The sequence below is a fragment of the Cyprinodon tularosa genome, unplaced genomic scaffold (assembly GCF_016077235.1).
Source record: "Cyprinodon tularosa strain WSP-4 unplaced genomic scaffold, ASM1607723v1 ctg583, whole genome shotgun sequence".
Taxonomy (NCBI): Eukaryota; Metazoa; Chordata; class Actinopteri; order Cyprinodontiformes; family Cyprinodontidae; genus Cyprinodon; species Cyprinodon tularosa.
The window spans coordinates 181,460-199,531 of NW_024039322.1; the positions used below are offsets into that span (position 1 = coordinate 181,460).

General features: G+C 37.9%; 1 protein-coding gene across 1 annotated transcript in view; it reads right to left on the minus strand.

The window, feature by feature from the left end:
- Positions 1-18,072, minus strand: part of LOC119797455 (extracellular matrix protein FRAS1-like) — a gene marked incomplete at its 3' end in the record, with an annotated part of 322,128 nt that overhangs the window by 180,018 nt on the left and 124,038 nt on the right. Inside the window, exons 4-7 of the mRNA XM_038306524.1 lie at positions 17,412-17,504; positions 9,323-9,482; positions 5,942-6,075; positions 4,713-4,796 (exon numbers count right to left, since the gene is read on the minus strand). Coding sequence (XP_038162452.1) covers positions 4,713-4,796; positions 5,942-6,075; positions 9,323-9,482; positions 17,412-17,504 — 471 coding nt within the window. The remainder of the gene's footprint in view (positions 1-4,712; positions 4,797-5,941; positions 6,076-9,322; positions 9,483-17,411; positions 17,505-18,072) is intronic.

The window sequence follows — 18,072 nt, forward strand, 5'->3', positions numbered from 1 at the left end:
TAATTTTAGTTATATCACATATCCATTTAAAATGTATATATAATATCACATAATACTGAATTGCTTTTCTATATTTTTGGATGTGTGCTTCTTTTATTCGTTGCAGAGTGTCTGAGAAGAAAAAATTACTTTTCAGGATTTTTCTAAGAGTGCCTTTTTTCAGCCTTATTTTAACAGGTCATGGAGAGAGAAGCAAGGTATTCATCTGGTTTAAATTGGTCTTTAAATCCATTCACAGCTAGACCTGGTGATTTATGTTCCCTTTCAAACAATAACGAGAACAGTGCTGGCAAAAGCATCGTCAATTTGGATACATCAAAGTGAAAACTGGTTCAGTATCAACATCCCGTGTTAATATTTCTGTTTTGTTTACTGATATTCTATATATTTTACATTGTCCTTCCCTTTAGACACAATTAAACAAAGGATCAAATTCCTCCCCACCAGCTACCCATGGATGGAAGAAAGACCCCAAACTCTGCAATGCTCTCTAAGGGAGGGGTTGAAAATGAGCGGGTGATAGTGTTTCTATCTAAAAAATGTTTTGGTTTGGTTTAAGTCCAACAATCCTATTACTGTCTCTATTAGTGTCACATACAAAAAACAAATTCTACATGGAAAATCTCCTTCACTTGCCGTCCTAAACAAATAAACAAACAGCAACAAGATGAAAGCAAACATCAGTTGTTAATATTGGCCCAGTTTAATTAATTTTAAATAAAAATAAATAAATAAATAAAACATAAAAAAACATTGAAGCAATGTTGAAATTAAGACTATTATAATATAAAATAGTCATTTAATAGCATAAAGATTCCTATTCTCACGCATATCAGCCCAGACTGATTCCCTGTTTCAACGCGTCAGCTCTAATAACTATAATCTGGATAAAACTGGGGTCACCGTCCCATAGATGTCAGATTAAATTCTAGATGAGTTTCTCTTTAAAGTTAAATGTCTGGATTAAATATTGACCCAGAGCTCGGAGATTTCTAATTATTTCACTATTTAGAACATCAAAAGCCAGCGATGCTCTTTGAACGTCGATTACCTCCTGAGTGATTTATGACGTTCCAGGAGGATTTAAACTCACTTTGGAGAAAATGATGCACTTTTCTCTGAACAAGTTGATCAAAAGAGATCAGAATATTCATCTATATTCAACCTGAAACTTGCTTAAACATTCACTGACGTACTCCATCCACAGTCACAGTGAGGAATAATGCAGCAAAACAGATCTGATTAAATATATCTATAACAAGTCAGGAAAAACATGCACAAAATAGGACTTTCTTTAAAAATGTTTCGGATAGATAAGAGATAAAGAAAAAACAACTTTTAATTCAATAAGTTATGAATCTCCCTTTGCAGTGGAATTTCCTTTAAAAATCTCTACCAACAGACAGGAGAGCAAGAAAATCTATAGGTGTGAGTGCAGGTTTGAGTTAGAGGTGTCCAAAGTGGCTCACCAGACTCAGGCCTGTAGACATAAAGCCAAAACCAATGGGAGCCTGACCTTAAAACCCAATGTTAATAATTATTTTATTTACTGTATTACTGCTTCTAGACGCAGTCAGTCTACCCAGATGTGCTTGTAGTGCAGTTTACAAGCAGGGTGTAGCACAGCAGAGCAGACAGAGACTGATCTGTTACCTTTCCCTGCTCCTGCAGCTGCAGTCTGGTCTCCATCATCCTCACCCTGAGTGCTTCCAAATCAGGTGGATTACACCTCATGGTGTGATTCATTTGCACACTGCATGCTCTACTCGTGTCTGATCACTTGCTGCATTTCACTTTCTTTGTTTAAAAAAAAAACAACCAACAAAAAGTAAACTACAACTGCTCTATTTGATAATAGGTTTAACCATATTTTCTCCACCACATCTAAAGAAAGTTTATACCACCTAAAAAAAAAAAAAAAAAAAAAGCCTGATCCATACCTGACCCCCACCCAAGAGCCCTGTGTAATATAACGCCCCAAACCAGCTTAACATCTAGTTCAGGCTTGGTCTAGAAATCTGTTCATTAGCTCATATTTACAGTTGGTAGATGAAGATGGATGGACACATCTTTGTTTCTTTAAATAAAGATGCATAATCACATTAAGGCTACGTTCACACTGCAGGCCATAATGCTCAAATCTGATTTTTTTGTGAAATCCGAATTTTTTGTGTTGCTGTTCACATTTCCAAATAAATGCGACTCGGATCTCCTTTGTGAACTGCAGTCATACAACGCAAATGTTCCGCATGCGAAGTGTTTACTGAAGTAAAGATCGCCTTAAAAACACAATGTTTTCAGTATGGATAAACATAAATACTACTCTCCTCATCATCGTCCGCCATGGTTGTGTTTTCTTGACGCAGAATAGTGACCTTTGTCGGGTATTAATGGTGTTCAGGTCGGATGAATGCGTCCTGGCCGTTTAGACACAGGTCGGATTTGAAAAGATCAGATTCGTATCGGATCCAGGACCACATAGCCAGGTGGCCTGGTTCAAATTGGAAAAAGTCAGATCTGTGTTGTTCAGACTGTCATGAAAAGATCAGATGCAAGTTGAATATGGGCAAAAAAATCGGTTTTGGGTTACTTCAGGCTGCTGTGTGAACGCAGCCTAAATGCCTAACCAAAATAATCAAGATAAAATATCGTTATATAGACCAAGAATAACAGTGTGTTTTGTTCTCTTTGAGCCTAAGTAGAAATGAGCAAACATCAACAGGTATAGTGCCCTCTGTATGGCAGTACCAAGGAATTACAAGAAAGCTAGATGGCGAAAGCCGACACAGCTACTTAACAGAGCCTGACCGAGCCCAGCCACCCTGCAATGCCTCACGGTTAAGTGACAGCTTGCTATAAATAAAGACCAACCGATATTATTTGAGGTAACCGATCTACTGCGACTCTAAATACTGATTAATCCTCCCCTCAGCATCCTGTTGTTGTTCATTCCTACCAAACAAACAAGGACACAACTTTGAGATAAGAAATACTGGGATTAAATAGATGAGGATTAAATAGAAGTCAAAGACAGAATCCTCTTCATTGGAATAAACGGAAAATAAAACATATCATTATGTTTTTTTTTCAAGTCCGGAGTTTAGTTTGTCAGAGTTTAGCTATGACAAACAGCTCTGTTTGTTTCGATCTATCCATTTATAACGTTGTTTGTAGCATTGCTATCACTACTAGGGTGCAGTAATCTTCCAGAAAAACTTTGTGAGCAACCAACGTAGTGTTCGGAGTGTTCTTAAGCTGCTGACTGCCACTACCTCGACGCCAGAGTGTTTGCCAGTTTTGGGTACTCTAGCCAAGCTGAGTTTTGCTGAGTCAAACTGAGTTCTTGTCAACCTGAGTTTTAACATTGTTTTGTCTTTGCCTCTCAGCAGGAAGTCATCCTGCAAACTTGATTTTTCAGACCTTCTCTCCCTGGAAGGATCAACTGGGCTACAAACTTAGTTGGGGTTCAAACAGGAGGTTTGGATCCACTTTCCCCAAGAGATCGTTTGAGCTTCGCACTGAGAAAGGGATTCATCTCCACTACGACCCATTCAAATACCGCAGGAAATCTGAGTGGCAGTCAGTTTCTCCATTCACCTACAAACAACCGCATTCTGGGTAAACCCTGTTCCGCCCTCCATCGAATCAGACAAACACTGGAACAACAGCATACAGACTGGAGTCAAGAATTCAACAACTGCTCTGGGAAAGTGAGTCAGCAACCAAATCCTCTTCTCCAAGTTCACGAGTCAAATTTCCCACTGAGCCTGAACTAACCTACTGTGTCTTCCCCTCACTTTTCAGTTCCGGTTGAGCAGTGTTCAGAGCAACACTTCTCTGCGTATTATCTCTTTAAAAAAACCTGTTAAAACTTTTCCCTGGTCTCCCTGTTTGGTCTTCTGCATTTGGGTCTGAACTTTAGTAAAATCATGACTCAAGTAGCATGTCTGGTTTTTAACACATTTGGTATTTAAACCTTTTACTTCTTTTTATCTTCCTCAGGCTGTGATCTATAATCAAAGCCTGTTTTCTTCATATTTTGCAGCCCAATTCACTCTGTGCTCCCTGTTTTTCTTGAACTTGACTCTTACGTTTCTGTAGTTATTTTTAACCTCTTCATGAACTAATTCTAACTGACATTATTATGATATTGCTGCTGCTATGACCATCTTTGGAGTTTGGCCAGACGTAACATACCTTTATTAGACATTAAGGTTTTGCTTTATTGTGAGAATGTTAATTGGCTACAAAAAAATTGCAAAAACTGTGGCTTTCAAGTTCTTTTATCCGTATGGTTAAAAAAAAAATTGACATCACTGATTTTTGTGTTTTTATTTACATCTTGGCAGTTCTCAAAGCTTTAATGTTCTGACACCAGACATTTAAAAGGAAACATGGAAGAAAATATTCCCTTTAGTCTTGGAAAACTGTCTGCATTTTATACTTATCGGCATTTAGTAGCTGATATCCAGAATCCCATGCATTACTTCTGTAAATAATTCCCTTTTCAAAGATTGCACCCTTGCTGGTGGATCTGACAGCTGAGAGTGGTGCATTCAAACATTAGACAGAGTGGAAACCCAGTGATGTGATCAAAGTGAGAGATCAGAGTCTGCACTGCAGGAAGAAACAAACAGCTGAGCACAACGAGTAAAGAAAACGGATATACGCTGCGTTTAGGATGAAATAATGCTCAGCAAGAAAGAGCCTACCTGGTACTGTGTTCCAGCAGAGAGACATGGGTTGGACACACATCTGGGACAGCATTGGCCTGGCTGGATCACCAGGTTTTCATGCTGAGGGAGAGAAAATATTTGTTGGGTTATGTAAAGTGTTGGTAAAAAGAAAAACACATTCAGGTTCTGAAATGTTAATCTGACATTCATTTTGAGAACATTTCTGTAGAATCACAGCTCTCCTAAGGTCCATCCTAAAGCCTAGTAATTGACTATGCCACGCTAATACCTTTAGTATTTTCATTTAGGTGCAGATTTTCTGCCATGTTTGGGATCACCGTTCCAAATACTGACATGGATTATACGGTTAAATCATTAACTCAACGCCACCAATGTGGTTTGGGATCTGGTGTTTGTGCTGACAGGATGGGTTTGTTTCTCTCCAAATATGTATCTTGGAATTATACTAAAACACAAGCAGCTTTGCAAATATTATTTTATTTTATTTTTTTGAAAAAAGTATTTCTTCTTCAAACCTTCCATACAAACCATACTTTTTCTTTGTGTGTGTTCTACCGTAAATGTTAACATTTCTGCTAACTGAGGGATTTGGAGTCTGACACACAACCGTTGTTATTTTTTTACCTTACAAAAAAGTTTTTAAAAAAAACAATCCACTGGACTTTGTTTTCCAAGTTTGAAGACATTTCGCTTCCCATCCAGGAAGTTTTTCTATTCAAATCTACACCCTATGGACAAAGGACATTCTTTTCGAGGACCAAAATTTTGGACAAAGAAGACAGGTGGTTTGAAAGGGGTGTGAAGGAAGCCATTTCTGTTAAGAGAGAAAAACCAACCTGAAACAGAGGGGGTGGACTCAGGTTTCAGCTCTCAAAAACATACAACGCATATTAGACAACATATTAGACTTTTCAGATGCCAACATTATGTCAGAACACATCTATGTTTCAAACTAGCAAAAAGCCAGACATCCTGCTTTAATGAACGTGCTGATCATCAATGACTTCATGTTATAAGCAAGTAATCTATCTGCTAAAAGCCTAAATCTTCTTTTAAGCATCACTGTTCTATAAGTTGTCGTTGATTTTGACTTTCCTCTCATCATTTTTCTAAAAGCCAGTGTCTCCATCGCTCTACTGAATACATGTCACTGAGCTGAGTAGAACAGACACAAAGCCACAATGGCTGCCAGTGGGAAAATAAAAGATGCAAAACGTGTCAAGTGTGCTGGAAGTGAAACTCACTTGTTTGCAGGCCACTGGCTGACACTCCACCACTGAACACTGGGCTTTTCCATTGCTGCAAACACATCTGGAACACATGCTGGGCTCCCACTCCTCGCCGTCCTTGTAGACCACCCCCTGCCAAGAGCAGGGCTCTGACACAGACAAAAGAAACCGAATGAGGAAAATTGTTGGGTAACGAGCTGGCTCTTTAAGCATTTCTCCTCTGCAGGATCGGTGATGTTGAATCTGGCCTATGAATTAACTTATCAGCTGCTAAACACATAGAAAAATTATTATTGCTCCAAGACATCATTAAATCAAATAATTAACATTTAGGCACAAAGCTTATATGTTTACCAATCTCTCTTACTGTATGTCAAAGCATTGTTTGGAAAACTTTCCTAAATGATAAATGCCTTTAGCAATATCAGTTAAAGGAAAAAGTCAGTTTGTACTCCACCTTTTCACCTTTTAATTTAATAATGCTGGTTATTTTTTTTACAAATGCTTATCATCATAAAGTCCTTATGCAGTTTAAAAATATTTAAAGAAATATATGTGTAAATAATTTTAGCATCAGCTTTCCTAAAGCATATTCAGGTGGAACTCACTAAATGAACCTATTCATAAATATTGATTTAGGTATATTTCAAATGTGTGATATTAGCCAATGATAGCACAACGACAGGGACCAATTGAGGTGGAACAAGAGCTTGCTGAAGGTTCCTAGTTCCACATTGAATGTATAATAACTGGAATTGGAGGAATGCACATGCTATCTTCTCTGTGTATGTAATACAAGGCTTTGATGCCTATTCGCGACAATATGCATAAGGGGTTAAAATGTTATAAAAATGCTATTTTTGTTTAGTTACTTTGGATCAGACACCAACTTGAATAAAGTATAAAATAATAGAGATTCTAATGTAGAAATGTGTGCCTACTGTAAAGTAGCTCCATGTACTTTCATTATCTGCACTAACTATCTGCTTAGGGCTTATTTTAAATTAATGATTGCATCAATGCAGCGCGGGCGGCATAGTGGAGATCAGCCTGTAGTTCTGCTCTGGAGTTCTGAAATCTCATCTGTGCCGTCAGTTCTGATGTTCTTAAACTTCCTGTTTATAATTCCCCATAGATTCCCTACAGAGTCCAGGTCAGAGTAGTTTATTGATGTGCACAGTAACACCAGGCTCATTAAAGTTAGTTTTGGCACCAGAAAATCTAATCTTCCCCCCTAAAGCTTCTCATCAGAAGAAAGCGTGATGCTCTAAAATGTCTTGTTAGCCTTTCAGCTACAGACCAGCTCTTACCGATCTTCTGCAAAATTTTGAACAAGCTTGACTTTACAATCCATACAGTTATTCCTAATGGTTTTGAACCATTTACTACAAAATTTTTTCATTTGTTATTTAAAGCAATGCAACAGCTTCTTCAGGAAGGACTTCCTATGACTTCTGTGATGGATCCCTGACTATCTGCTGGACAGATACACTTTGGTGTTAAAAGCTTTTTGATACAATATACATTTAATAATAAAGATTAGCTTTTCAATGATATTCTTATTTATATGAAGCTGTTCTTTTTTGTATTTAGTTTAGTAGACAAAATATGCCTCAAAATTCTTGATATAGCAAAATAACTTTGACACCTTGTAATTGCAGAATTAGGGTTCCCTTTTATCTTACGGTGATTGAACATCTAAAACTATTGAGAATGTATTTTTTTTTTTTTTTTCAGGACAATTTTGAAATACCTGTTAATAAGAAAAGGCTTCTCTTAAATGAAGACTTTTTTTAAGAAAAAGGTTTAACATGAATCAATGGCAGATATTTCTGCAAATATGAGACCTGGGGGAACCAGAAACAGGATGGAGGAGAACAAAACAAGGAAAGACATTGAGATAGAATTCAGAAGGAACAAATGACTGAAAGAAAGGAGTTGAAGCAGATGGACTTAATAAAGGAGGAAAGGACACAGAGGAAGGACACAATCACAATTAAGGATCTAAGTAAAGAAAATATAAAAATAAAGAGAAGGTTGTAAGAAAGGGAAGGGATTGGCAAAGGAAAACAGGAAGTAATTAAAAAAATAATTAAATAAAAAAACAGAAAATAAAAAAAGCATTATAAAAACAATGTAAAGAAAAATACAAAGACCATTGCAAAGGCATCACTGTAGTAGTATTAAAGTATCAGAAGCCAATTTAAATACATAAGCCTCAAGTTCATAGGATTTAAAAACTACCAGCTCTACAAGAGGGCATTAGTTTTGGGAAACCTTATTCTACATCCCAGAGCAACAACAAAAGCACTAAAGCCCCAGTGATTGTATCTTAGATCTGATGCACTGATTTGAAAGAAGGAAGGTAGAAGGAAGAAAAGACACAAGGAAGGAAGGGCAGAAGCGCAATAAAGGTATTGCTCTTATTTACACCGCGTCCACTCCGTCCAGCTGCAAACTGCCCAGCAAATTTCCAACAGGGATAATCAAAGAAAGCATTCATTGTCTGCTCTGCAGCACAGGGCAAAGTCAGCAGACAGCATGATATTGTTGTGTTCATTGCTTTGCTACATTACAGTAATTTTTCAGCTTGGGATCAATAATATACATCAAATACAATCCAAAATTCTATCTGATTCTAGTTTTGCCAAAGACTGCAGCAAGACCAAAGTAAATATTCAGAAATCCAATTGCTCCAACAGGAAACTGAATCACCACAGCATTCAGATTTTCAAAAGAGCCACTAAAGATGACTATATTTTATTAAAAACATTGCTATCTTAAGGTATTTATGATTATATTTGTATATATGTGTGTACAGTATATTATCAACTGGGCACTTTAGATCAAATACCGGGCTGCAGATTTTAACAAAACTAAAAGAACATGAAGTGCATAAACACTGTATAATCAACAAATATAGCTTTTCTGCACCCAGTATACTCACTCATTGTAGAATATAACTGTTAAAGGCGATTAACATGTGATATGCCCACACTCCTTGGATCTGCTGTGGGCTTTGCAGCACAGCGGAGCAAACATGATATACATTAAGAAGTTTGCAGCACACCGGACTGGAGGGGAAAGGACGCTGTGTAAATTAGGGGTAAGAAGGGAAGGGAAAAGCAAGAAAGGACCATGCAAATACGTGTTTTCAGGTATTTCAGGTTAGACTTGTGGTTAATATTGTTAAATAATGAGTAAGACATTCCAAATGTTCTGTAAAAATCAATTGCAAGAGATTGTTAGATGTTATAGTTTTGTCTTATTTGGAAATTTTAATAATTAATCAAAACATGTAGCCTGTAATATAAAAAGCTGAAGAACAGTTACTTCCTAAACAAATGCATTCGGTATAAACCATTAATGTACTGAGTGATTTGAAGCAACCCTCACCTCCATTTCGGCCACACTTGGGGCAGCAATCTCCAGTTGGAATGAATGGTTTCTCATCCCCCAAACAGGTGACATTGGGGCAGGGCCGAGTATGGCAGGATACACCACCTTTGGAGCAAACGCATACCGAACAGGGCGAGACACTCCACTGACTGTTATGCTGTGGGAAGCAAACAAACAAGGAAAAAAAAATGGGGTAATTACAAAGAGATATACAGCCTGAGGGAAAACAGGAAGGAGAAGAGATAGTTTGATGAAAAAGACTCTTTGAGGATATGAAATGTGCTAAGCCTGAGTGACAGATGGGAAAACAGTCACTGAGCAAGTGGGATGTGTAACCATTGAATAAGAAAGATCATAAAGGGACAGAAGAAGAAGAAACTTTTTATGGTAATAAAGAGGCAAATGTATACACTAAAGACGGAAAATATCTCAGACGTCTGAATCAGCTGCTGGAAGCATGCAGGAAACTAAACTGTTTGCTTGCAGCTAGCGGTGAACCTGCTGCAGTTTGGCGTTTGGAGGGTTACGGGGTCATGCCTCTCACCAGAAAACATTGTGTTTTAATAACCAAAGCTGTGTTCTCCACACTGATTTCATTCCTTGTCAGTCTGTAATACATATTTGTAAAAGGAAAACATGACATCCCTTGTATGACTTTGGTAGTTTATATTATAAAGCAATAGTACAACATCAAAGCATTTTTAAAGGTTTTGATTTCGGTTAAAACCCCGCAAATTTTTATTTTCCCATGTGGATCCTCTTCTGTGAAAATTTTGAAGTGTCCTTAAAAAAGCTAATATTTCCTGTCTGCACCTGAGGCAGAGAGGTTCTGATGGAAGAAATAAAATCAGCTTTATTTGATTGAATTTGATTTGTATATCAGAAGTAAACATTGTCATAATGAAAAAACAAAAAAAATCACAAAGGAATATGAACAGATGGATAACAGAGCAAAGAAAGATAAATCAATTATAAACTTAATCGTTAAACGAAATGGAAGCAGTTTTCAACAGAGCAAACAGTATAAAGCTGGAAATTAAAAGCTCTGCAGCCCGATCTGCAAATTAAATCTGATGGACAAAGCTTTATATATACAATATCCTTAATTTTATTGAATTATTTATTGAATTTTTATACCTGCCATTTTTAAATCAATTTGATTCATGCGGTCTATTATAATTTAGAGGTAAAAATAGAACAAATGAGAAATAATAAAATAGAGACCTTTGACAAAAGGTTTTGTGAAGCTAACATTTTATGAGGAAATATAATTTTTTTTTACAAAAACAGAGAAATAGCGAGCCAAATTAAACATGAACTTGAAAAGTAAATGTGTAATTTACATTTGGGCTGAGTCTTGACAGTACAGTACCTTTAACTGCCCTGGGATAACGGTAAACTCTGTTAGCTATTGCTAATGTGCATCTAGTAAAGACTGTTTTTAGGGATCATTTTATATGAAAATCAACTTTATTTATATTGCTGCCATTTATAAGACACAATATCACAGCACAATAAGATCATACATTCAGATCAGTAAATATTTTCCAAAGAAAACCAGCTGATTGCATCAAGGCATTGACTTTAAAGCAGAGGTCTTCAATGTTTTCCAGGCCAAGGACCCCCAAACTGATGGCAAGATGGAGCAGGGACCCCCTAATTTTATATATTGTATATACACTCACCGGCCACTTTATTAGGTACCCCATGCTAGTAACGGGTTGGACCCCCTTTTGCCTTCAGAACTGCCTCAATTCTTCGTGGCATAGATTCAACAAGGTGCTGGAAGCATTCCTCAGGGAGTTTTAGGGCTGGGCGATATGGAAAAAATACTATATCACGATATGGATTATTTTATATCACGATAACGATATATATCACGATATACCACAACTGATGTTGCATTTTATGTTTTCATAGTCCGTCAGATGGACAGGGTTGAAAAAATCTTTCATCGCCTATTTTTTACCCATCATCTTGTTTCCTAATATGAGAATCCCAACCCCAAACCAAGAACACCAGTTATGCAATTTGCGGCCATGACAGTGAACAGTATAGAATCTTGGCTATTGCGCTGCAGTAATTAATCATTTAATATTCATTTGTTATTGACATTTTATAAAATTCCAAGGCCAGTTTTTTCTCTTGTCTTTCACTTACCTTGTTTTCCACTAGGAGGCGCCTCGCCTATTTAAGAAGAAATGTGTCTGCACTGGTAATACATTAATTAAAATGCCCACATGTTCTACTGGATAGGAGTGTCAGTGTAGTTAAAAATGTGATCCATCATACGATCTGTACCACAATTATGGGTGTTTCAGTTGTTCTCTTTATTTTTCAGCAGTCACAAGAGAAACGTGCTGCACAGTTTAAAAACATGGAACACAACAGTACTATACAACAAACTATAACAAACAGTACACACTAATACACACAGTATGATTTACTCTAAAGGGGAAAAAGTGAATGCTACAGCACCTTTGTGTGTAAACACAACACTTACAGGTGCAGTAGCCTTCACTTTTCCCCCCTTCAGAATAAATTATAATATCAGTGAGGTCCAGTAATGGATGCGTATGCTGTAAAAGCACACAGTTCATTGGTGTAAGCATATTAGTAAAACCAATAATAGTAAAACTAGCGAACGTACAAAAGTGCATAGCAATGTCAGGCTCATACCTTGGGCGAGCATCACTCCGGTGTGGTCCTCAGGAAAGTACACGGTCTGTAGACACCGAGCGCGGAGGGTCCAGTCCGTGATAAGGATGGTGAGACTCATATAAGGCTGTGTTGCTCTACTCATCCACATGTCCGTAGTCAACGCATAATGCGTCGCACCACTGCGTACCTCTCTCTCCACTTCAGCCCGACAACTAGCATATAAGCCAGGCAGCTCCGCTTTAACGGTAAAATCTTCTTGGGTGTCCATCATTAATTTTTTTTCAAGCCAGAAAGAAATTTCACGGGCTCTCTCCATCAGTAATGTCGCAAACGTATGGTGCAAAGCCGCGTGACGTAAAGCGGTGTAGTGTCGCAAAACCACGTTCTCTACACATTATCTTTTTATTCTCTTTTTTTTTTTCGTTATATATACTTAGAGTTTGCATAGCAAAAACGCAAAATGTTATATTAACAGATTATATTAAAATGTATATTAGCAGTAATAATAATAATAAAGAAGTTTATCACGATAGAAAAAATAGAGGAGAAAGGTCACGATAGACATGTTTCTCTCGTCCTCACGATATATATCGCCATATCGCCCAGCTCTAGGGAGTTTGGTCCAAAATGACATGATGGCATCACACAGTTGCCGCAGATTTGTCGGCTGCACATCCATGATGCAAATCTCCCGTTCCACCACATCCCAAAGATGCTCTATTGGATTGAGATCTGGTGACTGTGGAGGCCATTTGAGTACAGTGAACTCATTGCCATGTTCAAGAAACCAGTCTGAGATGATTCCAGCTTTATGACATGGCGCATTATCCTGCTGAAAGTAGCCATCAGAAGTTGGGTACATTCTGGTCATAAAGGGATGGACATGGTCAGCAACAATACTCAGGTAGGCTGTGGCGTTGCAACGATGCTCAATTGGTACCAAGGGGCCCAAAGAGTGCCAAGAAAATATTCCCCACACCATGACACCACCACCACCAGCCTGAACGGTTGATACAAGGCAGGATGGATCCATGCTTTCATGTTGTAGACGCCAAATTCTGACCCTACCATCCGAATGTCGCAGCAGAAATCGAGACTCATCAGACCAGGCAACGTTTTTCCAATCTTCTACTGTCCAATTTCGATGAGCTTGTGCAAATTGTAGCCTCAGTTTCCTGTTCTTAGCTGAAAGGAGTGGCACCCGGTGTGGTCTTCTGCTGCTGTAGCCCATCTGCCTCAAAGTTCGACGTACTGTGCGTTCAGAGATGCTCTTCTGCCCACCTTGGTTGTAACGGGTGGTTATTTGAGTCACTGTTGCCCTTCTATCAGCTCGAACCAGTCTGGCCATTCTCCTCTGACTTCTGGCATCAACAAGGCATTTCCGCCCACAGAACTGCCGCTCACTGGATGTTTTTTCTTTTTCGGACCATTCTCTGTAAACCCTAGAGATGGTTGTGCGTGAAAATCCCCGTAGATCAGCAGTTTCTGAAATACTCAGACCAGCCCTTCTGGCACCAACAATCATGCCACGTTCAAAGTCACTCGAATCAACTTTCTTCCCCATACTGATGCTCGGTTTGAACTGCAGGAGATTGTCTTGACCTTTTCTACATGCCTAAATGCACTGAGTTGCCGCCATGTGATTGGCTGCTTAGAAATTAAGTGTTAACGAGCAGTTAGACAGGTGTACCTAATAAAGTGGCCGGTGAGTGTATATTGATTCACTCCTCCTGTACAGTATAAGAATAAGGTGACAGTAGAGAGGAAAATCTCCCTTTTAACAGGAGGAAACTTCCAGCAGAACCAGACTCAGAGTGATCACCTATATCAAATGCAGTGTTTAACCATTGCTGGAAACCACTAATTTTTCTTAAAAGAAAAATGATTAAAATAAATAGGAGGGCTTTTTTTTCTATCTCAGATCATGTGACTCAACTTTCTGTGTGAAGTTTAAAATACCATTTAAACTCAAAATATTATTCAAGCTTTTATGCCAGCTTAAAGTTTCCCACACCCATCTAGGGCACATGAGTTTTCAAAATTTTCACAGACCCTCAGTGGGAAAAGATTAAATCCTCAAAAAAAGCCATGACTCCTCCATCCAACTCCTCCCCCTGGAGCTCAGATCTGTGTGCAAAGTGGGCAATGCCAGCTGAGTCTGAAAGCCCTGCCAAGTGAGAGACTTGTTTCTGTCGAGGACTTGTTCTGTCTAAATTGGCTGCCAAAAAGCTGAAGGACACTTGATTGAAGATAAACAAGGGAGCAATGCTTTTGTTTGAGGAGACAGGAGGCGAAATGTCAAGAAACAACTTTTCCACAAAGATGACTATCAGCAGTGTCTGAAAATATATCCAAATACAATCCTGCTTCCATTGGTAAATAAATAAAAGAGATCAGTGTTTGACTGTGAATTGCATCTGATAATAAAGAGAGTTTTCTAATACATGTTTGTAGATATTGTAGAAAAGAGTCATATGTTCTGTCCCTCATAGTACAATGAGTGTGTTGGGATTTTATGTAACAAGCTAGCATAACTGATGTGGAAGAAAAAGGTTTAATGAAACACCACATATTTTAAGAATTAACACACATATAGACACGGACAAAGAATCAACTGAAAGAAAAAAAATTCCAACACAGCCAAACATGTAATATCCAGCATTTTTTCTAACTCCTATCCTCTTTTCAGGTTTATTGGAGTCCAGCTGTAACTGCTAGAAACTAATACCAAGAGGAAAGCCTGTATCTGCCTCTCCAGGTTATGCCAGAAGTAGTGAGGAGGATTAAAATCAGCCTTTTTCAGAAACCGATTCTTTCTAAACGGCCTTTCTACTCAGGGGAAATACTGTTCAATAAAAAAAGTTAGAAACTTCTAGCAAAATACAGTATCTGAGCTAAACAGGCATAAATTCATGACTGAAGTAAAAGAACCCTTAGAAAATTTTCCATTCAGTTTGTTTATATAGCGCCGATTCACAACACGTCAACTCAAGGCTCTTTACAGAGACAATTCAACCACATCAGATAGATTGGTTCAGAATTTTCCATATACGGAAAACCAGTTGATTGCTTCGACTTATTGACTCGAAAACAATCCCTTACACCAAGCATGCTTGTAGCAACAGTGGAGAGGAAAACCTCCCTTTTAAAAGGAAGGAACCTCAGAAAAAGACTCAGTGTGAGCGGCCATCTGCTGAGGCCGACTGCATTTCAAGGAGATACAAATATTTCTTGTGAAAAAGTATGCATTCCAGTGGGATTATTTTTTATGTTAAAGCAGCAAAAATATCAGTGCTTAAATGCAAAGTGAAAGTAAAGGGATTATAAGCCTAATTGGGGGAGTGTTGGCCTAGTGTTTAGAGCAGTGTGCTTGTGCTCTGAGAAGGTTGCAATTACATGATAATGGCAGCCCACTGCATCCTAAGGGAGAAGGTTAAATTCAGAAAATGAATTTCCCCATTGCGAGACAATAAAATGATTTATAGTTACATTTACATTTTTCAATCATTCAGAATCATAAAGGTGTACTCCAAAGATGAAATCAACATTTATAAGCAAGCATCTTTTAGATTGTTTGCTCAACCACCAAAAAACAAATGCACCTTCTTAACTATTTCCAACAAAACTTAAGGTAAGTCAGTACCCTATTTATCTCTAAACAGCTTCCCTGTCTCTGTTGAGAAACATCCCCACAGCATGACACTCCCCCCACTATGCTTCAAGGTTGGGATATGTGTTCCATAGCCTTCTTTTCTGCCACAAATAATGTTTTACATATAGGCAAAAAAGTTCAGTTTTGGTTTCACCTAGAACCATTGCACCTTCTCCCACATTGCTTCTCTGATTAATGCTCTCTGCACAGCCCGTTTGTTTAGGTTAGTTTTTCTCCATTAGTGGGGCTTGTCTCCCTGCAAGGCATCAGAGGAAAGTAGGATTTTCAAGAGTTTTTACTCATACTTGAACATTAAAAAAAACCTCCGGTCACTAGGTGGCTGGATCAATCAAATGAATCAACCTGTGACAGTAGAAGAATTATAAAGCACAGGTGTGTGAGGAGCTGATGGAGGAGGAAATATGGAGAACTTTCTGATTCTAGTAAAAAGAAACAGAGGATGGCCCTATATAAATTAATTTAATTTAATTGAAATTGAACATAAGTTATGGTTGGAAATGAGGACAGATCTCATGTGTTCCTGCTTTCTGCTGCCAGATACCAAACCAAGCAAAAAAAGACAGGATCTGAAGACCTCTCATCCCAATTAGATGTATTTGATCAAAAACTGGACGAGTTAAGCTTGGAAAAACTTTTAGGTTGTCGCATGTGTTAGATTTTCTCATTAATTTGTTTTGATAATCATGTGATTTTGAAGCACTGCTGCTAGTAGCTCATAAATTAGGTAACAGAGGGCAAAAAAATCTATCCACATGTGGAGGTGGGACCCCCAGAGGGGTCACAAGATACCAAGTTGGGGGTCACAAGCTGGTGAAAATCACTGTGATCTGATCCCTAAAGTATGAGGGACGAAATAAATTTTTAAATCTATAAACGGGAATGTTGCATAAATTACAAATATGAAATTATCTTATATGTGATTAAAATATTAAATATAGCACTGAATGGTAAAAGGGAGCATTAAATAATTTGAAAAACAATTAAAATGATAATATTAATAATTTTTATTTTTAAAGAACGCATTAATTAAAAAAATAGAAAATACTTACCAAATTTTATATTAGAAATAATTATAGAGACTTCTCTAAATTCTCCTCAGGTGTGAGTGTGTGTTTGTCCTGTTTGTCTATGTGTTGCGTAGCGACCTGTCCAGGGCCCCCGCTTCTCACTCATAGACAGCTAGAGATAGGCACCAGCGGCCCTCACGACCCCAACTTGGATGAAACGTGACGTAAAATGGATGGATGGAATAATTACAGAGTGAAGTAATATATATGTATTTTTAGAAAGTCATCAGTCTTTTACATCGTTATTTTTGGGATCAGAGAACTTTTGGGAATCCCAAGTGTGGAAGATAAAAGAAGATAAATTGGTTTTATCAAACCAGGGATGTAATATTTGCATATTCTTAGTTACAGTTATCTTGCCTGTTTTTGATTAGAACTTCCTCTCAAACCACTTTGCTCTGTTCATCTATTTTCATCATAAAAACTTATTAAATAGCATATAAATGGTTTTAATTATAAATAATTTAATTTATAATTTAAACACTAACAGAATAGCTCCCCTTTTACTGAGATTAAATTACTGGTAGATTACTCTCAGAGATGGTGAGAGATAGTTCACTTTTTTTCTGGGATAGTCAGAGTTAATCACGTTGAATGTTGAAAAAGGACATGTAAGTATTACTGACATGTATGTTTTCTACTTCCCCCCCAAATGCAAAATGGTAAAACATCTGACTTTACTCACTCCATAAGTAGCTCCTTGGTACTGGCAGGAGTCCTGGGATGACGAGACGCACTCTGGACAGCATTTGTTGGCTGGAATCCTCAAAAACTCTCCCTTCAAAAAAACCACACACACACTCCGACACATCAATACACCACAATACACACAATACCCAAGAGTAATATAGGGAAAACAAACAACCAACACAAATACAATACATATCAAATCCAGCACATCTATTTCCATAGTTATTAACTGCCAAGAGGTCCTGACAGTAATGAATATATAAGAGCTTTATCAGATACTCAACATGTGCAGGCGTACAACACATATTACAATATACCAGACTTTTTTTGTTTTTTTCCTGCCGCTCTGCTTTCACACGGTAATTGAGGGCGGATGTGTGGTGGGAATCAAATGAGAAAGCAGCAACAGCCGTGCCTTGGTAGTTTAGGTGTTATAAAATAAAAATGGTAAGAGATGGAAAAAGTAATAGGGAAGGAATACAATTTCTGGAGGGTGAGAATAAGCATCCCTACGGAGCTTCAGCAGCTGTATTGTGTTAATTGAAAAGCGTGCGTGCGTGTGTGCTATACAGTACATGGAGTGCAGCAGAAGGCAAATTGTTTCTGAACAAGCAGTACAATAAAATCTATTGCATGAGTGGGAAATGAGTCGCGGG